This window comes from Sus scrofa, chromosome 13 (genome assembly GCF_054392235.1).
Source record: "Sus scrofa isolate SSC_HxYL_T2T_F1_AM1 chromosome 13, Sscrofa_HxYL_maternal_Yorkshire_Landrace_v2.0, whole genome shotgun sequence".
NCBI classification, from domain to species: domain Eukaryota; kingdom Metazoa; phylum Chordata; class Mammalia; order Artiodactyla; family Suidae; genus Sus; species Sus scrofa.
The window spans coordinates 124,886,828-124,912,741 of record NC_139395.1 but is presented as its reverse complement, the minus strand read 5'-3'; the positions used below and the strand labels follow the sequence as shown (position 1 = coordinate 124,912,741).

At 36.7% G+C, this 25,914-nt stretch overlaps 1 protein-coding gene across 29 annotated transcripts in view; it reads left to right on the top strand.

Moving 5' to 3' along the window:
- PLD1 (phospholipase D1) overlaps positions 1 to 25,914 on the top strand; it is a 224,320-nt gene that overhangs the window by 186,327 nt on the left and 12,079 nt on the right. For 12 of the 29 annotated variants that reach the window (XM_084986822.1, XM_084986821.1, XM_013990128.3 and 9 more), the window contains 2 exon segments: positions 11,386 to 11,520; positions 21,302 to 21,455. In XM_084986822.1, the coding sequence (XP_084842948.1) occupies positions 11,386 to 11,520; positions 21,302 to 21,455 (289 nt within the window). 29 annotated transcript variants of the gene reach the window in all.

Sequence of the window (25,914 nt, the reverse complement as noted above, 5' to 3'; positions counted from 1 at the left end):
ACAAAAACTTGCACATGAATACTTATATCAGCATTATTCTTAATAGCCAAAAAGTGTAAACAATTCAAATATCCGCTAATTGGTGAATGAAGAATCAAAATGTGTATATTCATAAATGGAATATTATTTAAATCTTAAAAGGAAGATCCATGCTACAACTTGGATAAACCTGGAAAATATGCTACTGATCCATGCTACAACTTGGATAAACCTGGAAAATATGCTATGTAGAAAGAAGGAAGACACAAAGGTCACATATTTTATTTTATTTAAAATTTTCATTATAGCTGATTTACAATTTTCTGTCAATTTCTGCTCTACAGAAAAGTGACCCAGTTATACATGTATATACATTCTTTTTCTTACATTATTCTCCATCATGTTCCATCACAAGTGGTTGGATATAGTTCCCTGTGCTATATAGCAGATCTCATTGCTTATCTACTCAAAATGCAATGGTTTGCTTCAACTAACCTCAGACTCCCAGTCCATCCCATTCCCTCCCCATCCCCCTTGGCAACCACAAGTCTATTCTCCATGTCCATGAGTTTGTTTCTTTTCTGTAGATAGGTCCATTTGTGCCATGTATTAGATTCCAGATATAGGTGAATCACATGGTATTTGTTTTTCTCTTTCTGACTTACTTCACTTAGTATGAGAGTCTCTAGTTCCATCCATACTGCTGCAAATGGCATTATTTTGTTCTTCTCCCCTATGGAATGGGATAAAATAGTTGCAAACGATGAAACCAACAAGGGCTTAATCTCCAAACTATACAAACAACTCATACAACTCAACAACAAAAAAAACAAACAACCCAACTGAAAAATTGGCAGAAGACTGAAATAGATCTTTCTCCAAAGAAGACATACAGATAGCCAACAGGCACATGAAAAAATGTCCAACATTACTAATTATTAGAGAAATGCTAACCAAAACTACAATGAGGTACCACCTCACACTGGTCAGAATGGCCATCATTAATAAGACTACAAATGACAAATGCTGCAGAGGTTGTGGGGAAAAGGGACCCTCCTTTGCTGTTGGTGAGAATGTAAATTGGTACAACCACTATGAAAAATAGTATGGATTTACCTCAGAAAACTAAATATAGAACTACCATATGACCCAGAAAATCTCAGTCCTGGGCATATATCTGGACAAAACATTCATTCAAAAAGATACATGCACCCCTATGTTCATTGCAGCACTATTCACAATATCCAGGACATGGAAACAACCTAAATGTCCATCAATAGATGTAAGTTTTATTAGGTCCCGTTGGTTTATTTTTGTTTTTATTTCTATTGCCTTGGTAGACTGAATTAAGAAAACATTTGTATGGTTGATGTCAGAAAATATTTTGCCTATGTTCTCACCTAGGAGTTTTATGGTGTCTTGTCCCATGTTTAAGTCTTTAAGCCATTATGAGTTTATTTTTGTGCATAGTGTGAGGGTATGTTCTACCTTCATTGATTTACATGCAGCTGTCTAGTTTCCCCAGCACCATTTGCTGAAGACACTGTCTTTTTCCCACTTTATATCTTACCTCCTTTGTTGAAGATTAATTGACCATAGGTGTCTGGATTTATTTCTGTGTTCTCTATTCTGTTCCATCAGTCTGTATGTCTGTTTTTGTACCAGAACCACACTGTCTTGATTACTGTAGCTTTGTAATATTGTCTGAAGTCTGGGAGACTTATGCCTCCTGCTTGGTTTTTGTTCCTCAAGGTTGCTTTGGCAATTCTGGGTCTTTTATGGGTCCATATAAATTTTTTGATTGCTTGTTCTAGTTCTGTGAAAAATTCACTTATGATGGAACATGATAATGTGAAAAAAATGAATGTGTATGTGTGACTGGGTTACCTTGCTGTACAGTAAAAAAATTGATGAAACACTGTAAACCAGCTGTAATGGAAAAAAATAAAAATCATTTAAAAAAATAAAATAAACTTTAAAAAAATGTCATGGGTAATTTGATAGGGATCACATTAAATCTGTAGATTGCTTTGGCTAGTATAAAGGCCACATCTTTTATAATTCCATTTTTATGAAACGTTTTTAATAGGCAAATTTTTGAAGGCAGCAAAGTAGATTAGTCATAGCCAAGAAGGGACTGGGGAGAGTGGAATGGAGAGTGACTTCAAATGGGTATGGCATTTCTTTTGGGGGTAATTAAAATGTCTTAAAATTAGACAATGGGGATGATTACACAGCTTTGTGAATATACTTTTTAAAAACTCTAAATTGTACCCTTTAAAGAGGTGAATTTTACAGCATATGGATTTTTACATGCTTTGGAGGCTTCAAAAATAACGAATTAAGCTTTTAGGGTATGTATAATTTTAAACTTCCCTGTCTATTGGTGTTGAATATTCAATAAATTTTCGCTAATTGTAGGCTCAATCTAAAAAACTTTAGAGAGAACTTTGGACATAAGACGTGTACCTCACCAATAATAAATACTTTTGAAAATTGTATCTGATTTTATCCAGCACAAAGATTTTTTTCCAGAGCATTGCCCCTATCTTTATTTTCTAACAGCATAAAATGAAGCTGATAGTGAATGAGTAAGGTTCTAAAAGATATATTGATAAAAGCAAAATCAGGAAAGCCATTCAGTAATGACAGTGGCTAGTAAAATGCAAAGGTGAGGTTATAGGAGAATAAAAAGTCAGAACAAGCCTATTATTTAGTTTCTCGACCGTAAAATGTCCTGAGCTTATTATAAAGCATTTCCTTTGGCTCTGGACCCTTTTTCTGCCTCTGCCTATTCAGGGGGAAAATTGGATTTTAACATAAGAAGTAATTTCAATGTTAAGCCCTCTTATGAAAAGAGTTCCAAGTACCCTGGGAACAAGTCAAAATCAGGCATCTCAGTGGGGAAAATGTTCATACTCTAAACATGGAAGAACAGATTAATTGCATAATGCCCCTTTTTGAGGTACAGTGTTGTATTGTTGGTTTTGTTTTTATAAATGTGTAGTGGGTTTTAAATACATGAACCAGCTAATCTCTAATTGGATAGAGAACTGTAGTTTTCCACTGTTTCAATTCTTTAGAAATAACAAAACTACTTCTATGAATATGTTAAAATTCCTGGAAAGAAAACCAGCTGCGATTAATGTATAATTTCTGATACTCCAATAGTCAGGGATTTAGTGTTGAATTTAAAGCATTTCTTTATCATTTTTATAATTTTTGTGAATTATGGCATTTTAGCAGCCAATTTAGTATAATTTACCACAAGGTCTAGAGGTATTTAATCAGGATTAGAAATGTACATATAGGAAGTGTTTGTTTAAGCATCAAAAGCCTGTAACAACTCTTCAAATCCTTTCACAAAATTTCCTTTAAACATGGAATCTATTGTATCAACTTCTTCATCTTTTGATGTATATATGCACCAGTGTTTACAACGGATATGTCCTGGGGGCCTGTACAAACCCCCGATTCTCAAATACCTCCATGATGTGTAATTTGGAAACCACCCCCATGATACTTTTCTATCTATTGCTTCTTATTACTATCTATACATGCTCCTGTCTTATATTTTCTTTAAAAGGCACTTGCTTCGGCATAGCCTCACACCACAAGTTAGCATTACCAGCTCTCTATCTGTTACTTGTTGAGCTACTTTCCTGTGCAGAATAAAGTACAGTCAGCCCTCTGTATCTGTTGGTTCCACATCCATATATTCAACCAACAAACCATCTAAAATATTTGAAAAGGAAAAAAATCCAGAAAGTTCCAAAAGGCAAAACTTGAATTTGCCACTAGTGGGCAACTATTTGCATAGCATTTACACTGTATTAGGTATTATCAGTAATATAGAGATGATTTTAAACGTACGAGAGAATGGACGTGGATCATCTGCAAATATGATGCCATTTTATATAAGTGTCTTGAGTAGGGCAGATTTTGTTATTCTCAGGGGTCCTGGAACCAGTACCTTGAGGATACTGAGGGACGACTGTACTGGCCGAAGTAGTTCCTCAATTTGCTTTTTCTTCTTTGCACTAGAGTGTGTGGTGGATCCATTCACCTCATTTGATAGGTCACAATTTATTTCATCAAAATGCCCACTTTCTGGCTTGGGACCCTTATCTTTCTTTGGGTCCCTGTTACTGGTACTAACCCTTAGCTTTTCTTAAAGGTATTTACTATAAAGAAATAAAGATTTTTATCACTTCAGAAGAGCTATTTTGTAGCAAGGAATGGGAGTAGGTATGGACTTTGGGCTGTGAGGCTCGCCCACTAATGGATGTGTTGCTGAGTCTCTTCAGACCTGTGATGAATGGCACAAATCTGTGTCTTAGGAAATTGCAAATTATTATGCCTTAGGCCCTCAGGGTGCTGGCAGCCAGTACATATCATTAATATTTTAAAAATATTAATGCCATATACCCTTCATTCTGATTTCCCAAATATTAACATTTTGCTTTCTTTGTTTTATCATTGTCTCCAGATAGAAAGGAGGGGGTTGTTTTTTTCCCCTCTGAACCATTTGAAATAAGTTGCAACCATGATGCTCAGTTTCTTCTAAATACTTAACTGTGTGTTTCTGAAAAAGCAGAGTATTTTTTCATCAGCTATAGATAAATATTGAAATTAATGCAAATAACACTGATATAATACTATCATCTTATTTGTAAACCTTTTTGAAATTTTGCCAATTATCTTACTAATGTACTTTATAGCATTTATAGCAAAAGGGGAAAACATTTAAATTTTTTTTTTTTTTGGCCCAGGATTCAATCAACAACCATGTGTTGCATTTAGTTGTAGGTTTTTTTTTTCTTTTCTTTTTTTGGTTTTTTTTTTTTTTTTTTTTTTTTTTGCTTTTTAGGGCTGCACCTGTGACATATGGAGGTTCCCAGGCTAGGGGTTGAATCGGAGCTGTAGCCACCGGCCTACACCAGAGCCACAGCAATGCCAGATCTGAGCTGCATCTGTGACCTACACCAGAGCTCATGGCAATGCCAGATTCTTAACCCACTGAGCAAGGCCAGGGATCAAACCAGCAACCTCATGGTTCCTAGTTGGATTCGTTTCCACTGAGCCATGATGGGAACTCTGCATTTAGTTGTTAGGTATCTTTATTTTCCTTTAATCTGAAATAATCCCTCGATCCTATTTTTGAGGTTGAAGGGACTTTCATGATCTTGATGTTTTTTTTTTGGCCATGCTCATGGCATGCAGAAGTTCCTGGGCCAGGGACTGAACTCATGCTATAGCAGTGACCTGAGCCACCATAGTGACAATGCCAAATCCTTAACCACTAGGCCACCAAGAAACTTTTATGTTCTTGATATTTTTGAAGAGCACAGTTATTTTGTAGAATGGCCCTCAACTGGAGTACGTGTGTTGTTTCCTCATGATTAGATTCAGGTTATTCATTTTCAGCATGAAGGAACATGGCAGAAGTGATAATGTAATTCATGCACCATGACAGGAGGAACAGGGTGTTGATTTTCCCCATTACTGGTTATATTAACTTTGATCATTTATGGAAGGTGGTATCTGCCACGTTTCTCCACTATAAAATGACCATTTTTCCCTTTATAATTAAATATTTTGTGGAAAAACACTTTGAGTCTATGTAGTAAATATACTGCTTCTTATCAGAATTCACCCACTGGTTTTAGCATACATTAATGATTCTTCCTGAATCAATTATTACACTAAATTCAATTATTATCACTATGACATTAGTTCCATCACTTGTATATTTATTACTTTCCTCTACATTTATTAGTTGGAATTCTATTGTAGGTAAGTTTTCCTTCTTTCCTATTTATGTATTTATTCATGTATGTATGGACCTATGGATTCATAATGTTATTTAGTGAGTTATAAATTTGATATTCAGCTTATAAAGGTTTGGCTAGTGAGTGCCTTTTAAAGCTCATTTGTGTGTGCTTTTGACATATTCCCAAAAGCCTTTTTTTCTTCCTGGCACAACCAGAATCCTGGAACCATCTTATGTATTAAGAACTAGCCCTGGAACCAATAATTTCTTCAAGGAACCTAGGTTCTTTTAGTGGAAATTGGCATTTAGAAACCAAATTTTGGGGGGCTAGATATGATTATTACTGCTAGGTTATCACTGCTTTAGGCCTTTTGCATGCACATTTATCTATCTAGCTATCATCCATCTCCATACTGGTACTTATAATTCCAGCCACAGGATTCCTTCTTGCCATCTCTCTATTTTCTATAACTTCTTCCTCTCACCATAAGAAACCTGGCTTTATTATCTGTAATATATATACTGTTTCAATTTTATAATACACAGAAAATAGTTTCAGAATTGCTAGCCCATTCTGCTATGAAAAATAAATCTCCCTAGAATTCAGTATTTGTTCATAGTTCTTTTTATAGTCTTTAGCCCAAGGGTATATAGTCAAAAGACCATGTTCAAAATTTACTTGGTTTGTGTTATTAATTTAAAGTAGTTAGATTTGTTTGCTTCAGTTTGTATTTCATTTTAGAGTTTTTTTTTCCTGTATTTCTCTTGATTTTTTTTGAGTGTGTGCAATAGATTTCCAAAAGTGAGAGCTATACAAACAGCATACTTAAGCAGTGCCACTCCCTTATACGTCCCTTCCATTTCTTCCCCATCCATCTTTCCTATCCTATTCCACCCATCCCCTACTGGAAACCAATTCTGTCAATTTCTAAATTATTCCTGCTGTGTCTCCTTTTATACAAAGGAGCAGACACGTGTAGGTTTTCTTATTTCTCCCCATCTCTTTCATAAGACTAGCATGCCACATATTTTCTTGTGCATTTGCTTTTTTTATTTAACATTACATCCTGGAAATCAGTCCATATCAATTCACAAAGGTCTTCATTCCTTTTTACCTCTGCATAGTCTTCCATGTATAGATTTGCCATAGTCAACTTGATCATTCTCCTCTGTATGAGCATTTAGGTTGTTTTCAATATTTTTCAATTATAGTTATGCAATGAATCTCTTTGTGCATATTTGTTCTTATTTGTTGGATGTGTATATTTAAGATAAATTTCTAGAGTGGGAATGCTAGGTCAGTAGGTAAACACATAGGTGGTTTTGTTAGATATTGCCAAATTCTCCTCTAAGTTTGTACCAATTTGCATTGTCACCACCAATGTAAGAGAGAGCTTGCTTCAACCTAGTCTCTCTAATAGAATGTGTTACCTTACTTTTTTTTTCCCCAGTCTCATAGGTTAAAAAATGGTTTCTCAGTGTAGTTTTAACTTGCATTTCTATTATTATAAGTGAGGATAAATAGCTCTTCAAATGTATCTTTTGTGTGTGTAAATTGTTAGTGTCTTTTGCCTACTTTTCTAACAAGACTTTGAACTTTTTCTTCCTTCAGATTATTTTTTGGTCTTTTTAGGGCCATACCCGTAGCACATGGAAGTTACCAGTCTGGAGGTCAAGTCAGAGCTGCAGCTGCTGGCCTGTGCCACAGCCACAGCAATGCCAGATCTAAGCCACATCTCGACCTACACCATAGCTCACAGCAACCCTGGATCCTTAACCCACTGAGTGAGGCCAGGGATTGAACCCACATCCTCATGGATACTAGTCAGGTTCATTACCACTGAGCAGCAATGGGAATTCCCTGAGGTTTTTTTGTTTTTTTTTTTAATGTAATTTTGTTATTGAGTTAATTTGCATGTTAAGACTCTTAGCTCTTAATCTGTAATATATACTGCAAATACTTTCTCTTGTCATATATACTGCAAATACTTTCTCTTTGTCATTTGTCTTTTGGTTTTGTTTGTTGTGTTTTGTATCATGTAAATGTATGTGTTTTTTTATTTTGCCAGTATTAGTGATCTTTCGTTTTATTGCTTCTAGATAGTTACAAGTCTTCCCTGCACTCAGGTTATCAGAAATTCACCGTTTTCTTCTAACACGTGTATGGTTTCCTTTGTTCACATTTTCATCTCTGATTTATTTGGAGTTCTTATGATTGCTGGGAGGAATGCATATCATTTTTAGCTTTTCCAAATAGCCCGCAATTATACCAGGAGCTTTTATTTAAAAGTCCTAGTCCTTTATGTAAAAAGCCCTTTCCTAGTCATTTGAGATACAATCTTTATCATAGACAAATTTTCCATACCTACTTAGGTCTGTTTCTGGACTTTCTATTCTATTCCTTGGTTTGGCTGTCTATTTATATATCAATTCTTCACTGTTTTAGTTATACAGACTTTATAGTATGTGTTAATATCAGATAGGGCTAATGCTCTCTTATAATTTTTCCAGTTTTTTCAGTCATTTTTGGAGGTTAATCTTCCAAATGAACTATAATGTCAGGTTTTCTAGTTCCTTAAAAACTTGTTGGTGTATCTATTGTGATTACAATAAATTTATAAATTAACATGGGGAGAGTTGGCATCTTTTTAATGTTGAATTGTCCTATCCCAGAACAGGGGATGTCTTTTCATTTGTTCAATCTATTTTTGTATCTTTTGAGAGAGTTTTAAATTTTTTCTTCATAATGGCTTCGCACATTTATTTGGTGTTTATCTTTAAGTGTTTTATCTTCTTTGTTGGACTTGTAAGTCAAGTTTTATCTGTGATTATATCCTCCAAATGGTTATTGTTTGTGTATATAAAGGCTATTGTTTTTTATATGTTAATTTATTTTTTCATTTTGTGTTTTATTAAAGTATAGTTGATTTACGATGTTGTGATTCTATATGTTAATTTATATTCTGTCACAATACTTAATTCTCTTATTGTTTGAGGTAATTTTATCTTTTATTCTCTGAGTATACTATCATGTAGTCTGCAAATGCAGGTGATTTTACTTCTTTTTTAAAAAATTCTTTTTCTTTTCTTAAAAAAGGTATTGGAGTATAGTTGGCAATAATTTTGTAGTAGTTTCAGGTGTACAGAAAAGTGAATCAGTTTTATATATAAATATATCTATTCTTTTTTCCTACATAGGTTATTACAAACTATTGAATAGATTTTCCTGTGCTATACAGTAGGTTCTTGTTAATCATATATTTTTGACAGTAGTGTGTATATGTTATTACCCCCCTTTCCAGTTCTTCCCTCCCTTGTTTTACTTCATGTAAGATTTTTCTTATATAAATGCATTGGGTGATACCTCTGAGGCAATGTTAAATAGTATTGAAGATATTACATATACACATATACATGTACATTTTCCATACACACCCATATATATAAAATACATGTATTATGTATTTTCAAGCATATTAGGAAAGTATTCATCATTTCCTACTTTCTTCATTGTTTTTATCAGGAATAGGTACTGAATTGTGTCGGAAACTTTTCAGTGTCTATTGAGATAATCACATAATTTTTCTCCCTAGATCAATTAATATTGCATTTTTTTATTAATAGATTTTCCTCATATTAGGCTAACTTGCACCCCTGGAGTGCATCTCACTTGGTCATAGTGAGTTATTTTCTGAATGTGTATCACTAATCTTAAATCTATAAATACCAAGGCTCAATGACAGTGTCAAAGAATGATGTTCCCTAAGGCACTTATTGAATTATAGATTTCTATTCAATTAGAATCTCTGGGGAGGGTCTCAGATTCTGCCTCTAACACATCCTCACAGAAGTGGTTCTTTGTACACTGAGAACCAAGGTCTACTATATGTTCATCATGGATTTTTTTATGGAAGTTATTGAAAAATTATATTTATTTTAGCAAAACATTTGCTCCATGATTCTTTTAAAAAGCTGCTTTATGTATTAAAATTTTAGATCTTGAGCCAGCTTCCAGAAAGTAAATGATACAGGGAAACTAAAAGCTAAGATATTAGCTGCCAACTGAATATTTATTTATTCATCTATTCACCATTTATTCTTCTTTTTTAAACATTATGCAAGGATTGAAGATACAAAGATGTATGAGACCTCCACAACAGTAGGAGAAATGAAGAATTAAATAAATATTTGTAAAATAATATATTAGGTATCATATTAGAAATATTTTCCAGGAATTTTGAACATGAAGGACTTAAAAGAGAAAATGCTTGAATCAGAGAAGACTTTAAAGTGGAGGCGGTGTTTAGATGAAGCTTCTTTGAAGTATAACATTAGCAAGCTGGGAAGATACTGATTTGCAAAAATCTCACTTACGTGAAACTTTTTAGAAATGCATCTCTTCCACATGATGTACTAGTACACCAATACATAAACTTTTGGCAAACACAACTACAAGATTTTATATATATGGGTTATCTGTAAATGGAGGAATGTGTGTGTGTGTGTGTGTGTGTGTAAAATCTGTGAACGAATTTCTTTCCAAGATACCTAAATTTAATAGACACATTGGGTAACATCAACAGTAAAATGGAAAATACCAGTAATATACGGAAACTTCAGTAAATGAAACATGAACTACCATGCTTCAGATTGTCTTTTAAAAATTTACATTCTCTTTGCATAAGAATCTGTTACAGTTTGGTTCCACTCCATTTATTCTTAGTATCGGACTTTGCTTATCCAGGACAACTGCTATGTGGGAGAGAGACCATAAAATCTTGTGACTAACACTCATGTCAGGGTGATGATTATGGGTTGGTTTGATATGGAATGCATTTCTTCCATTTCTTATCGCATAAATGACCCTCATATGATGAGAGGTCAGCATTTTAAAGTACAAAGCTGCTAGTGCTCATTTAAGAAGATTCTCCAAAGTCAAATGTACCCAGGATTCTTTCATTCCCTAATTTTAATGATTTAGAAGAAAGAATGTTATTTAATTGCCAACATTTTTATTTATCCAAAGTCAATAAAATTTAAATGCTGCTTTGTACTGAATATGCTAGAAACTATGGGCTCACATCCTGCGTCTGATTTAAACCGCAGCAAGGGTCAACCAAAACAGATGCAAAAAGCACACTAAAACTTTGGTTATCCATTTGCGACTATCAAATCATTAAATTATTAAATGATTACTCATCAAATTATTAAAATAAAATGTTGATATTTGAATTTATTTTTGAATTGCTTCAGCATAGGGAATTCATAGAAATCACTTCAATATGATTTTTTGGCCATGCCCATGGTATGTGGAAGTTCACAGGCTAGGGATTGAGCCCGAGCCACAGCAGTGGTGATGCTGGATCCTTAACCCAATGAGCCATCAGGGAACTCCTGATTTTTTTAAATTTTATATACATCCATATTAACAGTATAAAATTCTTCAGAAAGCAAAAATAGATCCTAGATGTATTCTGTATATATACAGACATACTCACAGACATACGTATTATACAATCCATTCTTTATCTGTCTATTTAAGTGGAATATTTATTTTGAAAGACAGTAAAATTTAATGTGCCTTTGTTGAACTTGGTCATATTAATTTTAGTGATTTCTCATTTAATTTAAAGTTGGCAATCAGTGGATAAATTATATATCCTTCTGTGGTCTTAGAACACATGCAGAGCTTGAAGGAAACCTAGTCACTGAGCTTATCTATGTCCACAGCAAGTTGCTAATTGCTGATGACAACACTGTTATTATTGGTAAGTATTTTTTCTCTAATCTTGTGTCCCTTGCTAATTGACTTACCTCATGCAAAAATCTTTCTATTCCTCTGAAACTTCCTTTGCAGTTAAGACAGTCACACAATATCTAAAACATTTCTCAAGCAGTCTTCTCCACTTATGTCTAAGCCCTGTTTTTATCTATGCTGTAACAGAGGCGCAGAGCAATTAAATGGCCATTGTGCAAATTACAGTGTCCAGAGACAGCAGTTTAACCCAGCAGTGTAATAATCAGCCTGCTCTCATTAATTCTTTATTATTCCCTTATTTTTATTTTGAATCTAAGTACCTAGATTTGGGGCTTGGGAGGGGGAAAAGTGGGGAGGGAAATGTGCCATAAATGAATCTCTAGTGGTAATTTGCATGTGCTTGAACCACACCCACCTGACCACTGCCAGAGAGCTGAAGTCTTGCCAAAATCAGCATCAGAAGGATATTAAAATATTGCTGCCTTTGTGCTTACGCTGTTTCCCTAGAGTCAGTGTTTTGGATGTTATTAATCAGGGTGTAGAGTGGACCAGCTTTGCTGGTGTGGGGGTGAGGTGGAAATTGTGTGTAGTCTGATGGAGCTCTAGACTAAGGTCTGCAGTCTGTCCCTATAGTCATCTCCCAGCTGACAGATTTGCGAGAGAATTACTGGTTGTACATTCTACCCAGACTAGATCACCTTGACCAGAGGGGTGGATTTGCAGCTTCATTCTTTTATGCACATGGAGAGCTTCATTTTCCCATTATTGAATGGGTTTGCCTTTTAATATCATGTTTCACGAACACTAAAAGGCCAGGATGAGAAATAGAGTAGTAATAACCAGCCAGACAAATGAACTGACAAGGGTGGGAAGATTGTTACTTAGAGATATGATGTGTCCCACTATTGAAGATTCCCCTCATTCATTTAAAATAAAACATAGTTTCTCAGCTATAATTAGATCCTTACCTGTTGTTTAAGAAACTAAATGTCATAGAGTGGTTTGAAAATTTTGGCAGTAGTTATGCCTTTTCCATCTCTATCCTCCACTGAGAAATGAAAAAAATCTCATAATCTAAGGGTAATGAGTCTGTCTTATCTGGAACATGTTTGAAAAGAAAGAAAAAGTAGTTCTGAAGCCAGAAAATGTAGAGACCACTGTCTGATCACACACACACACACACACACACACTTAATACTTATTCAGGACATTTAAGAAAAATATCTTGTGTCTTCAATCTCTTGCTCTATAGCGATTAAAACTCTTTAAGGATTTATTTCTTCTCCTATTTCCCCAATAAATAAGTTTTCTCTTATTTCCCCTAAGCTATTCTGGTCTTGCTCTTCAGAAGCCAATCTCAAAATATTTTTATATTAAATTTGGCAATGAGGGTAAAGAAAAGGAAAATATCAATGTTTGCTGAAATGGAAAAATAAACAAACAAAGCCAGATAAAATTCAGTTGATCTCTTCAACAAAATCTCAGAACTCTTGAAGTAAAAATTGACATTTTCCTTTTAAAGGTCATTTTGACTTTCAACCTGCTTTACTTTACATCAGGTATAAATTCAAAGTAGTTTTCAGTAACTGAGCTTACAGTTAATCAATTTGTAGAGTTTTTTAATTGACTTATTTTCTAGAAAGGTCTCTGAACCTTCAAAGGCTACAATTTATTTAAACTAGCAATAATTGATCCATTTTGCACATAGTTCTTATCTGCTCTCTTGAAACTGAAAAAGTGGCCTTGGGAATATGAAGAGGACTCATTTGGGGGCTGGTTCATTTCCACCTTCCCCAAGGGTAGAGCAGATTTTCCCCATGGAAAAATCCAAAGGTACTTTTGTTCTTTTTGTCTCAGTGGCAACTCAAGAAGGAGCAGGCTTATTGTTGCTATTCTTATATACCTGCATAAGTTCATAACAGAGACAAGAGTGTTTAAAATTCTTAGAGAGGAGTTTGAGAAGTTAGGTTGAGAATATTTTACAGATGTTAAGCAAGTAGTTAAGAGCTTAAAAGAAGTTAAAGTAACTTGTGATTAAAATTTCTATCATGGCAAACTTATGCCAGAATTATTGAGTAATTGACATGAGAAAAATGACTAATGATTTATCCTTATTTTTTACTCACAAGGAAATATTTGTTTTCTGACACTGAAGATGTCTTTTGTGTATAGCTTTAATTGTCTCTTATGCCCACTGGCCCTGTTTGTCCTGAATTCTGTGACCAAGTCCAGTTTTCTAATCTGTCTTATTGGCACATAGCCAAACTAACATTTATTTGCTTTCCTAACAAAACAAAGCTGTTCTTAAATAGAATTTGTCTATCTTATTGACTAAGTGAAATGATTTTTTTTTCTTTTTTCTTTTTTTGGTATTCACCAATCCACTGCACAGCACAATAGGGAGAGAGATACAGAGCATGAATCACACAGTGTCGCTGCCCTACAGAGCTCATGGGCTAGAAGGGAAGCAGGTATTCTTTCCACAGGAACATCAGGATGGGTATCTGAACATGAACAAGAAGGTCCAGAGGTAGTCAATGAGGGTGGGTATGTGGGCAACTATGTGGAGGGAATGAATATCAATGCTTAAATGGCAGGCTTGCAAGTGGCTGATGAAAGTCTGGTTAAAAGGCTGCTGCCCCAGCTAGGGAAAAGAAACAAAAAACATACAAGGGAACCCTGATAAGGCTATCAGCAGATTTTTCAACAGAAACTCTGCAGGCCAGAAGGGAGTGGCATGATATACTCAACGTGATGAAAGGAAAAAACCTTCAACCAAGATTATTCTACCCAGCAAGGCGCTCATTCAGATTTGAAGGAGAAATCAAAACCTTCACAGATAAGCAAAAGCTGAGAGAATTCAGCAACACTAAACCAGCCTTACAACAAATACTAAAGGAACTTCTATAGGCAGAAAAGAACAAGAGAAGAAGGTAAGGAAAAAGAGCAGCAAAAACAAATCCAAAGCAATTAATAAAATGGCAATAAGAACATACATATCAATAATTACCTTAAATGTTAATGGACTAAACGCCCCAACCAAAAGACATAGACTGGCTGAATGGATACAAAAACAAGACCCATATATATGCTGTCTTCAAGAGACCTACTTCACTTCTAGGGATACATACAAATTGAAAGTGAGAGGATGGAAGAAAATATCTCATGCAAACGGGGATCAAAAGAAAGCTGGAGTAGCAATACTCATATCAGACAAAATTGATTTTAAAATGAAGAATATTTTAAGGGACAAGGAAGGACATTACACAATAACCAAAGACTCAATCCAAGAAGAAGATATAACAATTTTAAATATCTACGCACCCAACATAGGTTCACCACAATATATAAGGCAACTGCCAAAACAAGCTTAAAAGGAGAAATCCACAATAACACAATCATAGTGGGGAACTTTAACACCCCACTTACAGCAATGGACAGATCAACCAGACAGAAAATCAATAAGGAAACACAGGACCTGAATGATGCATTAAACCAGAGGGACTTAAAAGATATTTATAGGACATTCCATCCAAAAGCAACAGAATACACACTCTTCTCAAGTGCACATGGAACATTCTCTAAGACTGATCACATCCTGGGCTACAAATCCAACCTCAGTAACTTTAAGAAAATTGAAATCATATCAAGCATGTGTTCCGACCACAACGCTATACGACTAGAAATCAACAACAAGAAAAAAAAATGCAAAAAACACAAATACATGGAGAGGAAACAATATGCTACTAAACAACAAATGGATCACTGAAGAAATCAAAGAGGAAATTAAAAAATACCTAGTAGCAAATGACAAGGAAGATACGACACTCCAAAACCTATGGGATGCAGCAAAAGCCGTTCTAAGAGGAAAGTTTACAGCAATAAAATCTCAAATAAACAAGCTAACTTTACATCTAAAGCAGCTCAGGAGAGAAGAACAGACAAGACCTAAAGTTAGTAGAAGGAAAGAAATCATAAAGATCAGAGCAGAAATCAATGAAATAGCAACAAAGAAAACCATAGAAAAGATCAATGAAACAAAAAGCTGGTTCTTTGAAAAGATCAACAAAATTGATAAACCCCTAGCCAGACTTATCAAGCAAAAAAGAGAGAGGACTCTAATCAATAAAATTAGAAATGAAGAAGGAGAAGTAACAATGGACATCACAGAACTACAAAGGATCATAAGAGACTACTATATGCAACTATATGCTAATAAAATGGAAAACCTAGAAGAAATGGACAAATTCTTAGAAAAGTACAATCTTCCAAGACTAAACCCAGATGAAATAGAAAAGATGAATGGACCCATCACAAGAAATGAAATGGAAACTGTGATGAAAAAACTTTCAACTGGAGTTCCCCTCATGGCGCAGTGGTTAACAAATCCAACTAGGAACCATGAGGTTGCGGGTTCGGTACCTGGCCTTGCTCAGTGGGTTAAGGATCTGACGTTGCCGTGAGCTGTGGTGTAGATTGCAGACACAGCTCGGATCCCGCATTGCTTTGGCTCTGGTGTAGGCCAGTGGCTACAGCTCCGATTTGACTCCTAGCCTGGGAACCTCCATATGCCATGGGAGCGGCCCAAGAAATAGCAAAAAGACAAAAAAAAAAAAAAAACTTCCAACAAACAAAAGTCCAGGACCAGATGGCTTCCCAGGCGAATTCTATTAAACATTTAGAGAAGAGCTAACACCTCTCCTTCTGAAATTATTTCAAAAAATTGCAAAGGAAGGGATACTCCCAAACTCATTCTATGAGGACACCATCACCCTGGTACCAAAACCAGACAAAGACGCCACAAAAAAAGAAAACTACAGGCCAATTTCACTGATGAACATTGATGCAAAAGTCCTCAACAACATACGAGCAAACTGTATCCAACAATACATTAAAAGGATTGTACATCATGACCAAGTGGGATTTATCCCAGGGATGCAAGCATTCTTCCATATCCACAAATCAATAAGTGTGGTACACCACATTAACAAACTGAAGAATAAAAACCATATGATCCTCTCAATATATGCAGAAATAGCCTTTCACAAAATCCAACACCCATTTCTGATAAAAAACCCTTCAGAAAGTGGGCATAGAGGGAACCTACCTCAACATGATAGAGGCCATACATGACAATCCCACAGCGAACATCATTCTCAATGGTGAAAAGCTGAAAGAATTCCTGCTGAGATCAGGAACAAGACAAGGATGTCTGCTCTCCCCACTACTATTCAACATAGTTTTGGAAGTCCTAGCCACAGCAATCAGAGAAGTAAAAGAAATAAAAGGAATCCAAATTGGAAAGGAAGAAGTAAAACTATCCCTATTTGCAGATGACATGATACTATACCTAGAGAATCCTAAAGACTCTACCAAAAAGCTGTTAGAGCTCATCCACGAATTTGGCAAAGTCACAGGATAAAAAATCAATACACAGAAATCGACAGCATTTCTACACACTAACAATGAAAGATCAGAAAGAGAAATTAGGGAAGCAATCCCGTTTACCATCACAACCAAAAGAATAAAATACCTAGGAGTAAACCTCCCTAAAGAAACAAAAGACCTATACTCTGAAAACTACAAGCCACTGATGAAAGAAATCAAAGATGACACAAATAGATGGAAAGATATATAATGCTCTGGGATTGGAAGAGTCAATATTATCAAAATGACTATACTACCCAAGTCAATCTACAGAGTCAATGCAATCCCTATCAAATTACCAAGGACAATTTTCACCAAACCCAGACAAAGTATTTTAAAGTTTGTTTGGAAGCACAAAAGACCCAGAATAGCCAAAGACATCCTGAAAAAGAAAAATGGAGCTGGAGGAATCAGGCTCCCAGACTCCAGACTATACTACAAAGCAACAATCATCAAAACCACATGGTACTGGCACAAAGACAGAACTATAGATCAGTGGAACAGGATAGAAAGCCCAGAATTAAACCCCCACACCTACAGTCAACTAATCTATGACAAAGGAGACAAGAATATACAATGGAGAAAGGACAGCTTGTTCAACAAGTGGTGCTGGGAAAATTTGGACAGCCACATGGAAAAGAATGAAATTAGAACACTCCCTAACACCATACACAAAAATAAACTCCAAATGGATTAAAGACCTAGATATAAGACCAGACACTATCAAGCTCCTAGAGGAAAACATAGGCCAAACACTCTCTGACATAAACGACAGCAACATCTTCTCAGATCCACCTCTTAGAGGACTGACAGTAAAAACAAAAATAAACAAATGGGACCTAATTAAACTTAAGAGTTTCTGCACAGCAAAGGAAACCCTAAACAACACAAAAAGACACCGCACAGAATGGGAGAAAATCTTTGCAAATGAATCGACTGATAAGGGATCAATCTCCAAAATTTATAAACACCTTCTGCAGCTCCATACCAAAAAAACAAACAACCCCATCAAAAAATGGGCAGAAGATCTAAACAGACAGTTCTCCAAAGAAGACATACAGATGGCCTATAGACACATGAAAAGATGTTCAACATCACTCATTATTAGAGAAATGCAAATCAAAACCACTCTGAGGTACCACCTTACACCAGCCAGAATGGCCATCATCAAAACGTCTACAAATAATAAGTGCTGGAGAGGGGCTGGAGAAAAAGGAACACTAGTACACTGTTGGTGGGATTGTCAATTGGTGCAGCCACCACTGTGGAAAGCAGTATGGAGATTCCTCAGAAAACTAAAACTAGAACTACCATTTGATCCAGCAATCCTACTCCTGGGCATCTATCCAGAGAAAACCAGGACTCGCAAAGACACATGTACTCCAGTGTTCATTGCAGCACTATATGCAATAGCCAAACCATGGAAACAACCTAAATGTCCATCGACAGAGGGGTGGATCAAGACGAAATGGTATATATACACAATGGAATATTAATCAGCCATTAAAAATAATGAAATACCGGCATTTTTAGCAACATGGGTGGACCTAGAAACTATCATGCTAAGTGAAGTCAGCCATACAATGAGACACCATCATCAAATGCTTTCACTGACATGTGGAATCTGAAAAAAGGACAGACGGAACTTCTTTGCAGAATAGATGCTGAGTCACAGACATTGAAAAACTTATGGTCTCCGGAGGAGACAGTTTGGGGGTTGGGGGGATGTGCTTGGGCTATGGGATGGAAATCCTGTGAAATCAGATTGTTATGATCATTATACAACTACAGATGTGATAAATTCATTTGAGCAGTAAAAAAAATGATAAAAAAAAGAATGCAATTAGAAATATGTGACCTGAGAAAAGGTCATAGAATTTTGTAACATCATGATTCCACTGCATGTTTTTTAACACCCATATATGCACCCTGTACAATGCTGTGTTTCAGAGTGATTAAAAAATAGTTGGTTAAAAAAAAAAAAAAAAAAGGCTGCTGCCCCAGTTAAGTGTGATTACATTTTTTTTAAATGGCTGCACTCACAGGAAGTTCTCAGGTCAAGAATCAAATCAGAGCCTTAGCTGCAATTTATACTACAGCTGCAGCAACACTGGATCCTTAACCCACTTCACCAGGCCAGGTATCAAACCTGAGCCTCTGCAGTGACCCAAGCTGCCAGTTGAATTCTTAACCCACGGCCCCACAGTGGGAACTCCAAAGAGTGATTACATTTAATCTAGTCCTGTGGGTTTCAACCCTGGCTGCGTTAGGATTGCCTGGTGGCTTTAAAAATATGTCATTTAAGGGGAAGTTTGTTCCTGTCTGCAATTTATGTTCAAATTAATTTCCCTAGCCAAAGATGGATTAGTTGATAAATAAAGAGAAGAGAGTGGTATTAGGGGAAAATATTAATGCCTAGTTCTTACTTCCAGAAATTCTGAATAATTGGTTTGGTTTGGGGCCCAGGCATCAAGGTGTTTTTGTTTTTGTTTTGTCTTTGGCACCAGTAACTTTTATGAAGGCCTGTATGACTATGAACTTCCCTCTAAGAACTGCCTTTGCTGTATCCCATAGATTTTGCAAGGTTGTGTTTTCATTATCATTTGTCTCAAGGTATTTTTTAAGTTCCTCTTTGATTTCATTGTTGACCCATTGGTTTTTAGTAGCAAGGTGTTTGGTCTCCATGCAATCTTTTTTTCTCATTTCTTTTTATGTGGTTGATATCCAGTATCATACTATCATGGTCAGAAAAGATGCCTGAGAAAATTTCTATACTTTGAAATGTATTGCAGCTTGTATTGTCCCCTAGTATGTGGTCAGTAGAGAATGTTCCCTGTGCACTTGAAAAGAATGTGGATGTGATGTCCCAGTACCAGTATCTTTCAAAAGCTTCCTAGGTGTTATAGTGTAATTAAAATGTAAGTGTGTACGTATAAAGGATGACTTGTTGCTAAAAATCAAGTGTGTTTCAAAGATGAGTCCCACCTTTCAAGGCTCTAATAGTGCTCCTTAATTTCTGTGAAATGTTTCATCCTTTCTCTGTCACCCAGGGTCCCTGTGAGGCACTGTTTGCATCTGCAGTTATCATAGATTTATATGTTAACTACATGACAATATTGTAGCAAATGGCAGTAAAGCCTCTTCAGGAAGGGCCAGCCTCCACTCATGTCCCACCTTTCGACATTTGGGCTAAGGGAAGGGCTGCTAACACCTTGGACTCTGATGGTCCCCGTCACAGAGGGCAGCTCATGCTCCTGTTCAGCCCGACCATTCGGCTCCGCATCTGCAGAAGCAGTGACTATAGGACCAGGGAAGAAGGAATAAGAAGGAAAAGGGGTCAGCCAGGCCCCTTCTGTAGTTTGTAGGACACCTCAAGGATTCAAAAGCATGGATCCACAATGATTAATGCAAAAAATGTAACCAGGTTTTTGAATAGACAGCAGAGGATCCCAGAAAGCACAGGTTGAACTAATATTAAAATACTTGCCCTTCACATGTGAAAGTAACATTCTCAGCTCATTTGGATTTAAAAATAGAATGGAGGGCAGTTGTTACAGAAGCTGTTGGCATGCCACACAAATGAAGCAAGAGAATGGAAACCCAAAGCCACTAATAATAATCTGTGTTTGAGAGTGGGCAGTATTGCTTGTGAAGGTCCTCTTGGGTTTTGAGATTTATAATTAAATAACCATGAGTTAAAGTCTACAGTCTGATTCTGAAGTATAAAAGCTGACTGAACTAAACTGGTAAGCGTTCTTGTTCTTTGTGTGCTTAATGGCTATATCAGTTAGAATCCTTTGAGCTGCAAGATAGAAAACTCAGCTAGAGGTATGTGAAATAATATGGAAAATGTATTACTTCACATAAGAGATGGTAAGAAAGTTATAGTTCAATGACTTAAAAAACCCAGAGTCTTTCCCCTTTCTGCTCTGCCATCTTCAACTTGTCTGTCTGTCCCCTTGGCTACAAAATGCTGCAGGAGCTCCATTATCTTGTCCTCCTGCACCCCTTCAAGTCAGAGTATCCAAAGATGGCAAGAGACACCACCTTGTTCTGGTATCTGTTTATAAGAGAGAGAAAAACTTTCTCAGAAAGTTTCCTTCACATTGCACTGGCTAGAGTCATGTCTGGTGCCACTTCTAAGCTAGCCACTGGCAGAAATAATGAAATGACCATAGCTGGCTTAGACCAATCAAGCAAGATTCACCCTGGGTTAGGGAGGGCCCTGCCTCCCTAAAGCACAGCGTCTCTTGGCAACCTGAACAAAATTAGGGTGTCGTTAGCAAGGAAGAATTGAGTCTGGAGGACAAATGAGTGTCTGCCATGATGAGAAAATTGTTCACTTTGACTGTTTTTCCTTACAGGCTCTGCCAACATAAACGACCGAAGCATGCTAGGCAAACGTGACAGTGAAATGGCTGTCATTGTGCAGGACACAGAGACAGTCCCCTCCGTAATGGATGGAAAACAGTACCAAGCTGGCCAGTTCGCACAAGGACTTCGGCTAAAGTGCTTTAGGTGGGTCTCCACAGCTGGGTCTCCCTGACGTAGTCCAGCTTCAGTGGGCACGGAACCCAGCCCAGCCTCCTGCCCTTAGCACACATGCCATCTCCAGATCTTCCTTGTCTAAAACAGTGTCTCCTCAAGAGTTCCTGTTGTGGCTCAGCAGAAAGGAATCGACTAGTGTCCATAAGAATGCAGGTCGGACCCCTGGTCTCGCTCAGTGGGTTAAGGATCTGGCTTGCTGTGAGCTATGGTGTGGGTTGCAGATGCAGCTCGGATCCCATGTTGCTGTGGCTGTGGCAAAGGCAGCAGCTACTGCTCCAATTCGACCCCTGGCCTGGGAACTTCCATATGCTGCAGGTGCGGTCCTAAAAAGACAAATAGGAGTTCCCATCGTGGCGCAGTTGTTAATGAATCCGACTAGGAACCATGAGGTTGCGGGTTCGGTCCCTGCCCTTGCTCAGTGGGTTAACGATCCAGTGTTGCCGTGAGCTGTGGTGTAGGTTGCAGACGCGTAACCACAGTTCCGATTTGACCCCTAGCCTGGGAACCTCCATATGCCGCAGGAGCGCCCCAAAGAAATAGCAAAAAGACAGAAAAAAAAAAAAAAGGACAAATAAATAAATAAATAAATAAAACAGTGTCTTCCAGAACATGGGGTGTGAACTACCAGTCGTATGCAAAATGACTTTATGTGGAGCACAAACATTTCTTCTTTTAATATTTTTTTTATTGTTTTTAGTGTAATCCAGAAAACTAGTATTTTAAACCTATTGATTTAGGACCAGGTCAAACCATCTGGTGTTTAACTTTTTTAGAGTGAGTCCATTTTTAGAGACTGAAATAGCTCCAGTGATACAATGACATGTAAAAATTACTAAAGGAGATTGTTAGAGACTCTGGTGTTAAAGTTAAATGTGGAAGCTTCAGTTCTCAGATTTAAGGTGACTCCACAAATGGAAGATTCCCTGGTCTTCTGCAAGAAGACGTGCGTTTTAAACAAATTGTGATTAAGCAGGGGACACTGGGCTAGGAAGCCAGGGTCAGGTGACCCTAAGTCCTTCATTCAGTTAAGTGTTACTGAGAACTTTCCTGGGCAGGGCTCTAACTGACCCCTAGCCCCTGTGGTCTAGTCCCGGGGTCAAAGTGATCCTTCTAGAACCTAATTTCAGAGATCATCACTTCCTCTGTTCAACCACTCCCCAAGGACTCCTTATCTCTTTTTTTTTTTATGTTTTTGCCTTTAGTTTTCCTTTTTTTAAAAAAAATTTTAATTGTTATTTCCCCAATACAATTGTTTTTTCTACTGTACAGCATGGTGACCCAGTTACACATACATGTACACATTCTATTTTCTCACATTATCATGCTCCATCATAAGTGACTAGACATAGTTCCCAGTGCTACACAGCAGGATCTTATTGCTAATCCATTCCAAAGGCAATAGTTTGCATCTATTAACCTCAAGCTCCCAATCCACCCCACTCCCTCCCCCCTCCCTCTTGGCAACCACAAGTCTATTCTCCAAGTCCATGATTTTCTTTTCTGTGGAAAGATTCATTTGTGCCGTGGGAGAAAATAATTTCAAATGATACAATTGACGAGAGCTTAATCTCTAGAATATACAAGCACCTTATACAACTCAACAGCAAAAAAGCCAACAACCCAATTGAAAAATGGGCAAAAGACCTGAATAGACATTTTTCCAAGGAAGATGTACAGGTGGCCAACAAGCACATGAAAAAATGCTTAACATCACTGATTATTAGAGAAATGCAAATCAGAACTACCACGAGATACCACCTCACACCAGTCAGAATGGCCATCATTAATAAGTCCCCAAATAACAAATGCTGGAGGGGGTGTAGAGAAAAGGGAACTCTCATTTTTTTTTTTTTCCAAAAAAGTTATAATCTCCCTTCCTTCTTCCTGAGCCACTTCAGACACACACGTCCCCACTATGTGTGGAATACCCTGAACACTCTCCCACCTGTATGCTTTTGTCCTTAAGTTCACAGCTTTATGATCCTGGAACCATATTGGCCAGGATGGGATTTCAGTGTGGCCTCTGCAATAAGATAGACTCAAGTGGCTCTGAAGAAGGGTAGTATTGCAAACTGTTTGCTGAAAGATACTGTACAGACACTGTTGCACTGCTGTTGTTTAACCCTTCCAGTGTTAATGGTTGCTTCTGGAAACAGGCTCACTTGCAGAGAAGCACAGAACTTGTACTCCCCTCCCTCGGGCAAATGCTGACAGCCATTTCCTCATCCCTCCCTCCAGACTCTGGCTTTTGAGAACCAAGCTTCAATTCCAGAGATTCCATTCTGCCTCAGGAGTTTAGTAAATCCATCCTTCAAAATCTGTCAGTACCTTCTCACAGTTTTTATTGCTTTATTTATTGCCTTTGTTACTAATTGTTTTACCAGTAAATTTTTTTTCAGTTCATTGATATTTCAGTTAGCGTCTAATGTTAATTTGTTTTGTTTAGCAAGGGAGAGTTTAAAGTTAGTGTGCTGTTAATCAACTCATTGATTGCTTACTGCAGCTTATATAAAGAAACTAATATTTCCTCCTAAACTAGAAATAAATGTCATACCTTTTCAGTTCCATGAGAACTTTAGTATTCTCTTCAAAGGTGCAGGCTTCTTTATAGCTTTTGAAATTATTATATATGTATGTAATTATAGAAGCAGAGGGTTCTGATGACAACATATTTTCATTGTAGAAAATTTGGCAAACACAGAAAAGCAATAAGAAAATTAAAATTATCTGTACTCTCACCACTCAGTGCTAACAATTTAAAATTTTATGTATCTCATTCCACTTTTTTCTATACATAAATACTACTATACTGTATTTTTAAAAAAATATATATTATAATCTTGCAGTTTAACAAAGTTCTTTATTGTTTAAATGATGTTAGACGCACACTTTTTCATATCATTAAGTGTTCTTCTGTAACATTTAATGGCTGCATCATATTACATTGTGTGAGTATGCCATAATTCCTTTAACCAAAGCCCCATTGACGGGCAGATTTTTCATTGATATAAAAGAGGGGATATGGTTGTAGATAGCATCTTGCTTACTTTCTTAATTGTTTCCTTCGTGAAATCCTAAACTATGGAATTTCTAGCCAAGGGGAGTGTGCAGTTTCCTCTGCCCTCTGACTACTTATTGTATCTTTAGCAGTGTTTCAGAGGCTTTATTCCTCTTATCTTTTCTGAGTTCTACTATTTTATTTAATCTTTGCCCATTTCTTGGGTTTCAAATGGAATTTTATTATTTTAACTTGCAATTCAAGGGGTTAAAAATGCATTCATTAGCCATTTGTAATTGTTCTTTTGTAAATTTCTAGACCATTCATGTCCTTTGCCCATTTTTGTGGGAATGTTTCTGTTTCTTGTCATGATTCATAAGTAACTGAAGTATATAAGAGGCTGATTTCTTTCAGCCATTCGCTACAGATCTGATTTGCCAATTGCCTTTTAATGATATGTAGAGTATTTGGGGAAACGTCAGTTCTTATTAATCAAATCTGTCAGATTTTTCTCTTTTCCCCCTTTTTAAAAATATGCTTAGAACGCTTCCCCAGCCCAAGATAAAATATTTACTTATATTTTCCTCTAGTGCTTGGTTGATATTTTTATATTTAACATCTGCTATTTATTTATTTAGTCTTTTTAGGGAAGTTCTCAGGCTAGGGGTTGAATCAGAGCTATAGCTGCCGGCCTTCACCACAGTCACAGCACCACAGCTCAAGGCAACTCTGGATCCTTAACCCACTGAGTGAGACCAAGGATCAAACCCACATCCTCATGGATACTAGTTGGGTTCGTTACCACTGAACCATGACGGGAACTCCCATGCTATTTATTTTAACAGAAGATATGAGTAGGGATGCTAACTCTTTCTCCCAAACAAATCAACTGATCCAGAATTGCATGACTCTGGTGCCCTTTGCCTCTCTAACCTCAGTCCCTCTTCATGGTGCACTGAACTGCCACTCATCCTGACTCACCTGTACTCTCCGTTGCATCCTACTCAAAATCCGTTGACTTGCCTGCCAGTGCGATACCTCTTTAATTATTGTAGCCAGGCACTTTAATACTACTTCCTGTCATGCCACACCCCCAATTTAGAATTCTTTTCCAGAATAATCTTAGCTACTCTTAAATAGTTATTCTTCCACATGAACTTTAAAATTGTATATTCAAATTCTCTCTATTTCTAAAATCAGGATTATAGTATATTTACACATTGATAGAAAAAGAATCGACATCTTTATAATACTGTGACATTCTACTGAAGAACAAAGTATGGGTTTCAATTTACTCCATTTTTTGAAATAAAGTTTCAGAGTTTTCATTATTGGAAGCAGAAGTTGGTCTTCAGTAATCATTGAAGTATTGTGGGAGTTGCTATTGTGGCTTGGCGGGTTAAGAACCTGATGTAGTCTCCATGAGGATGC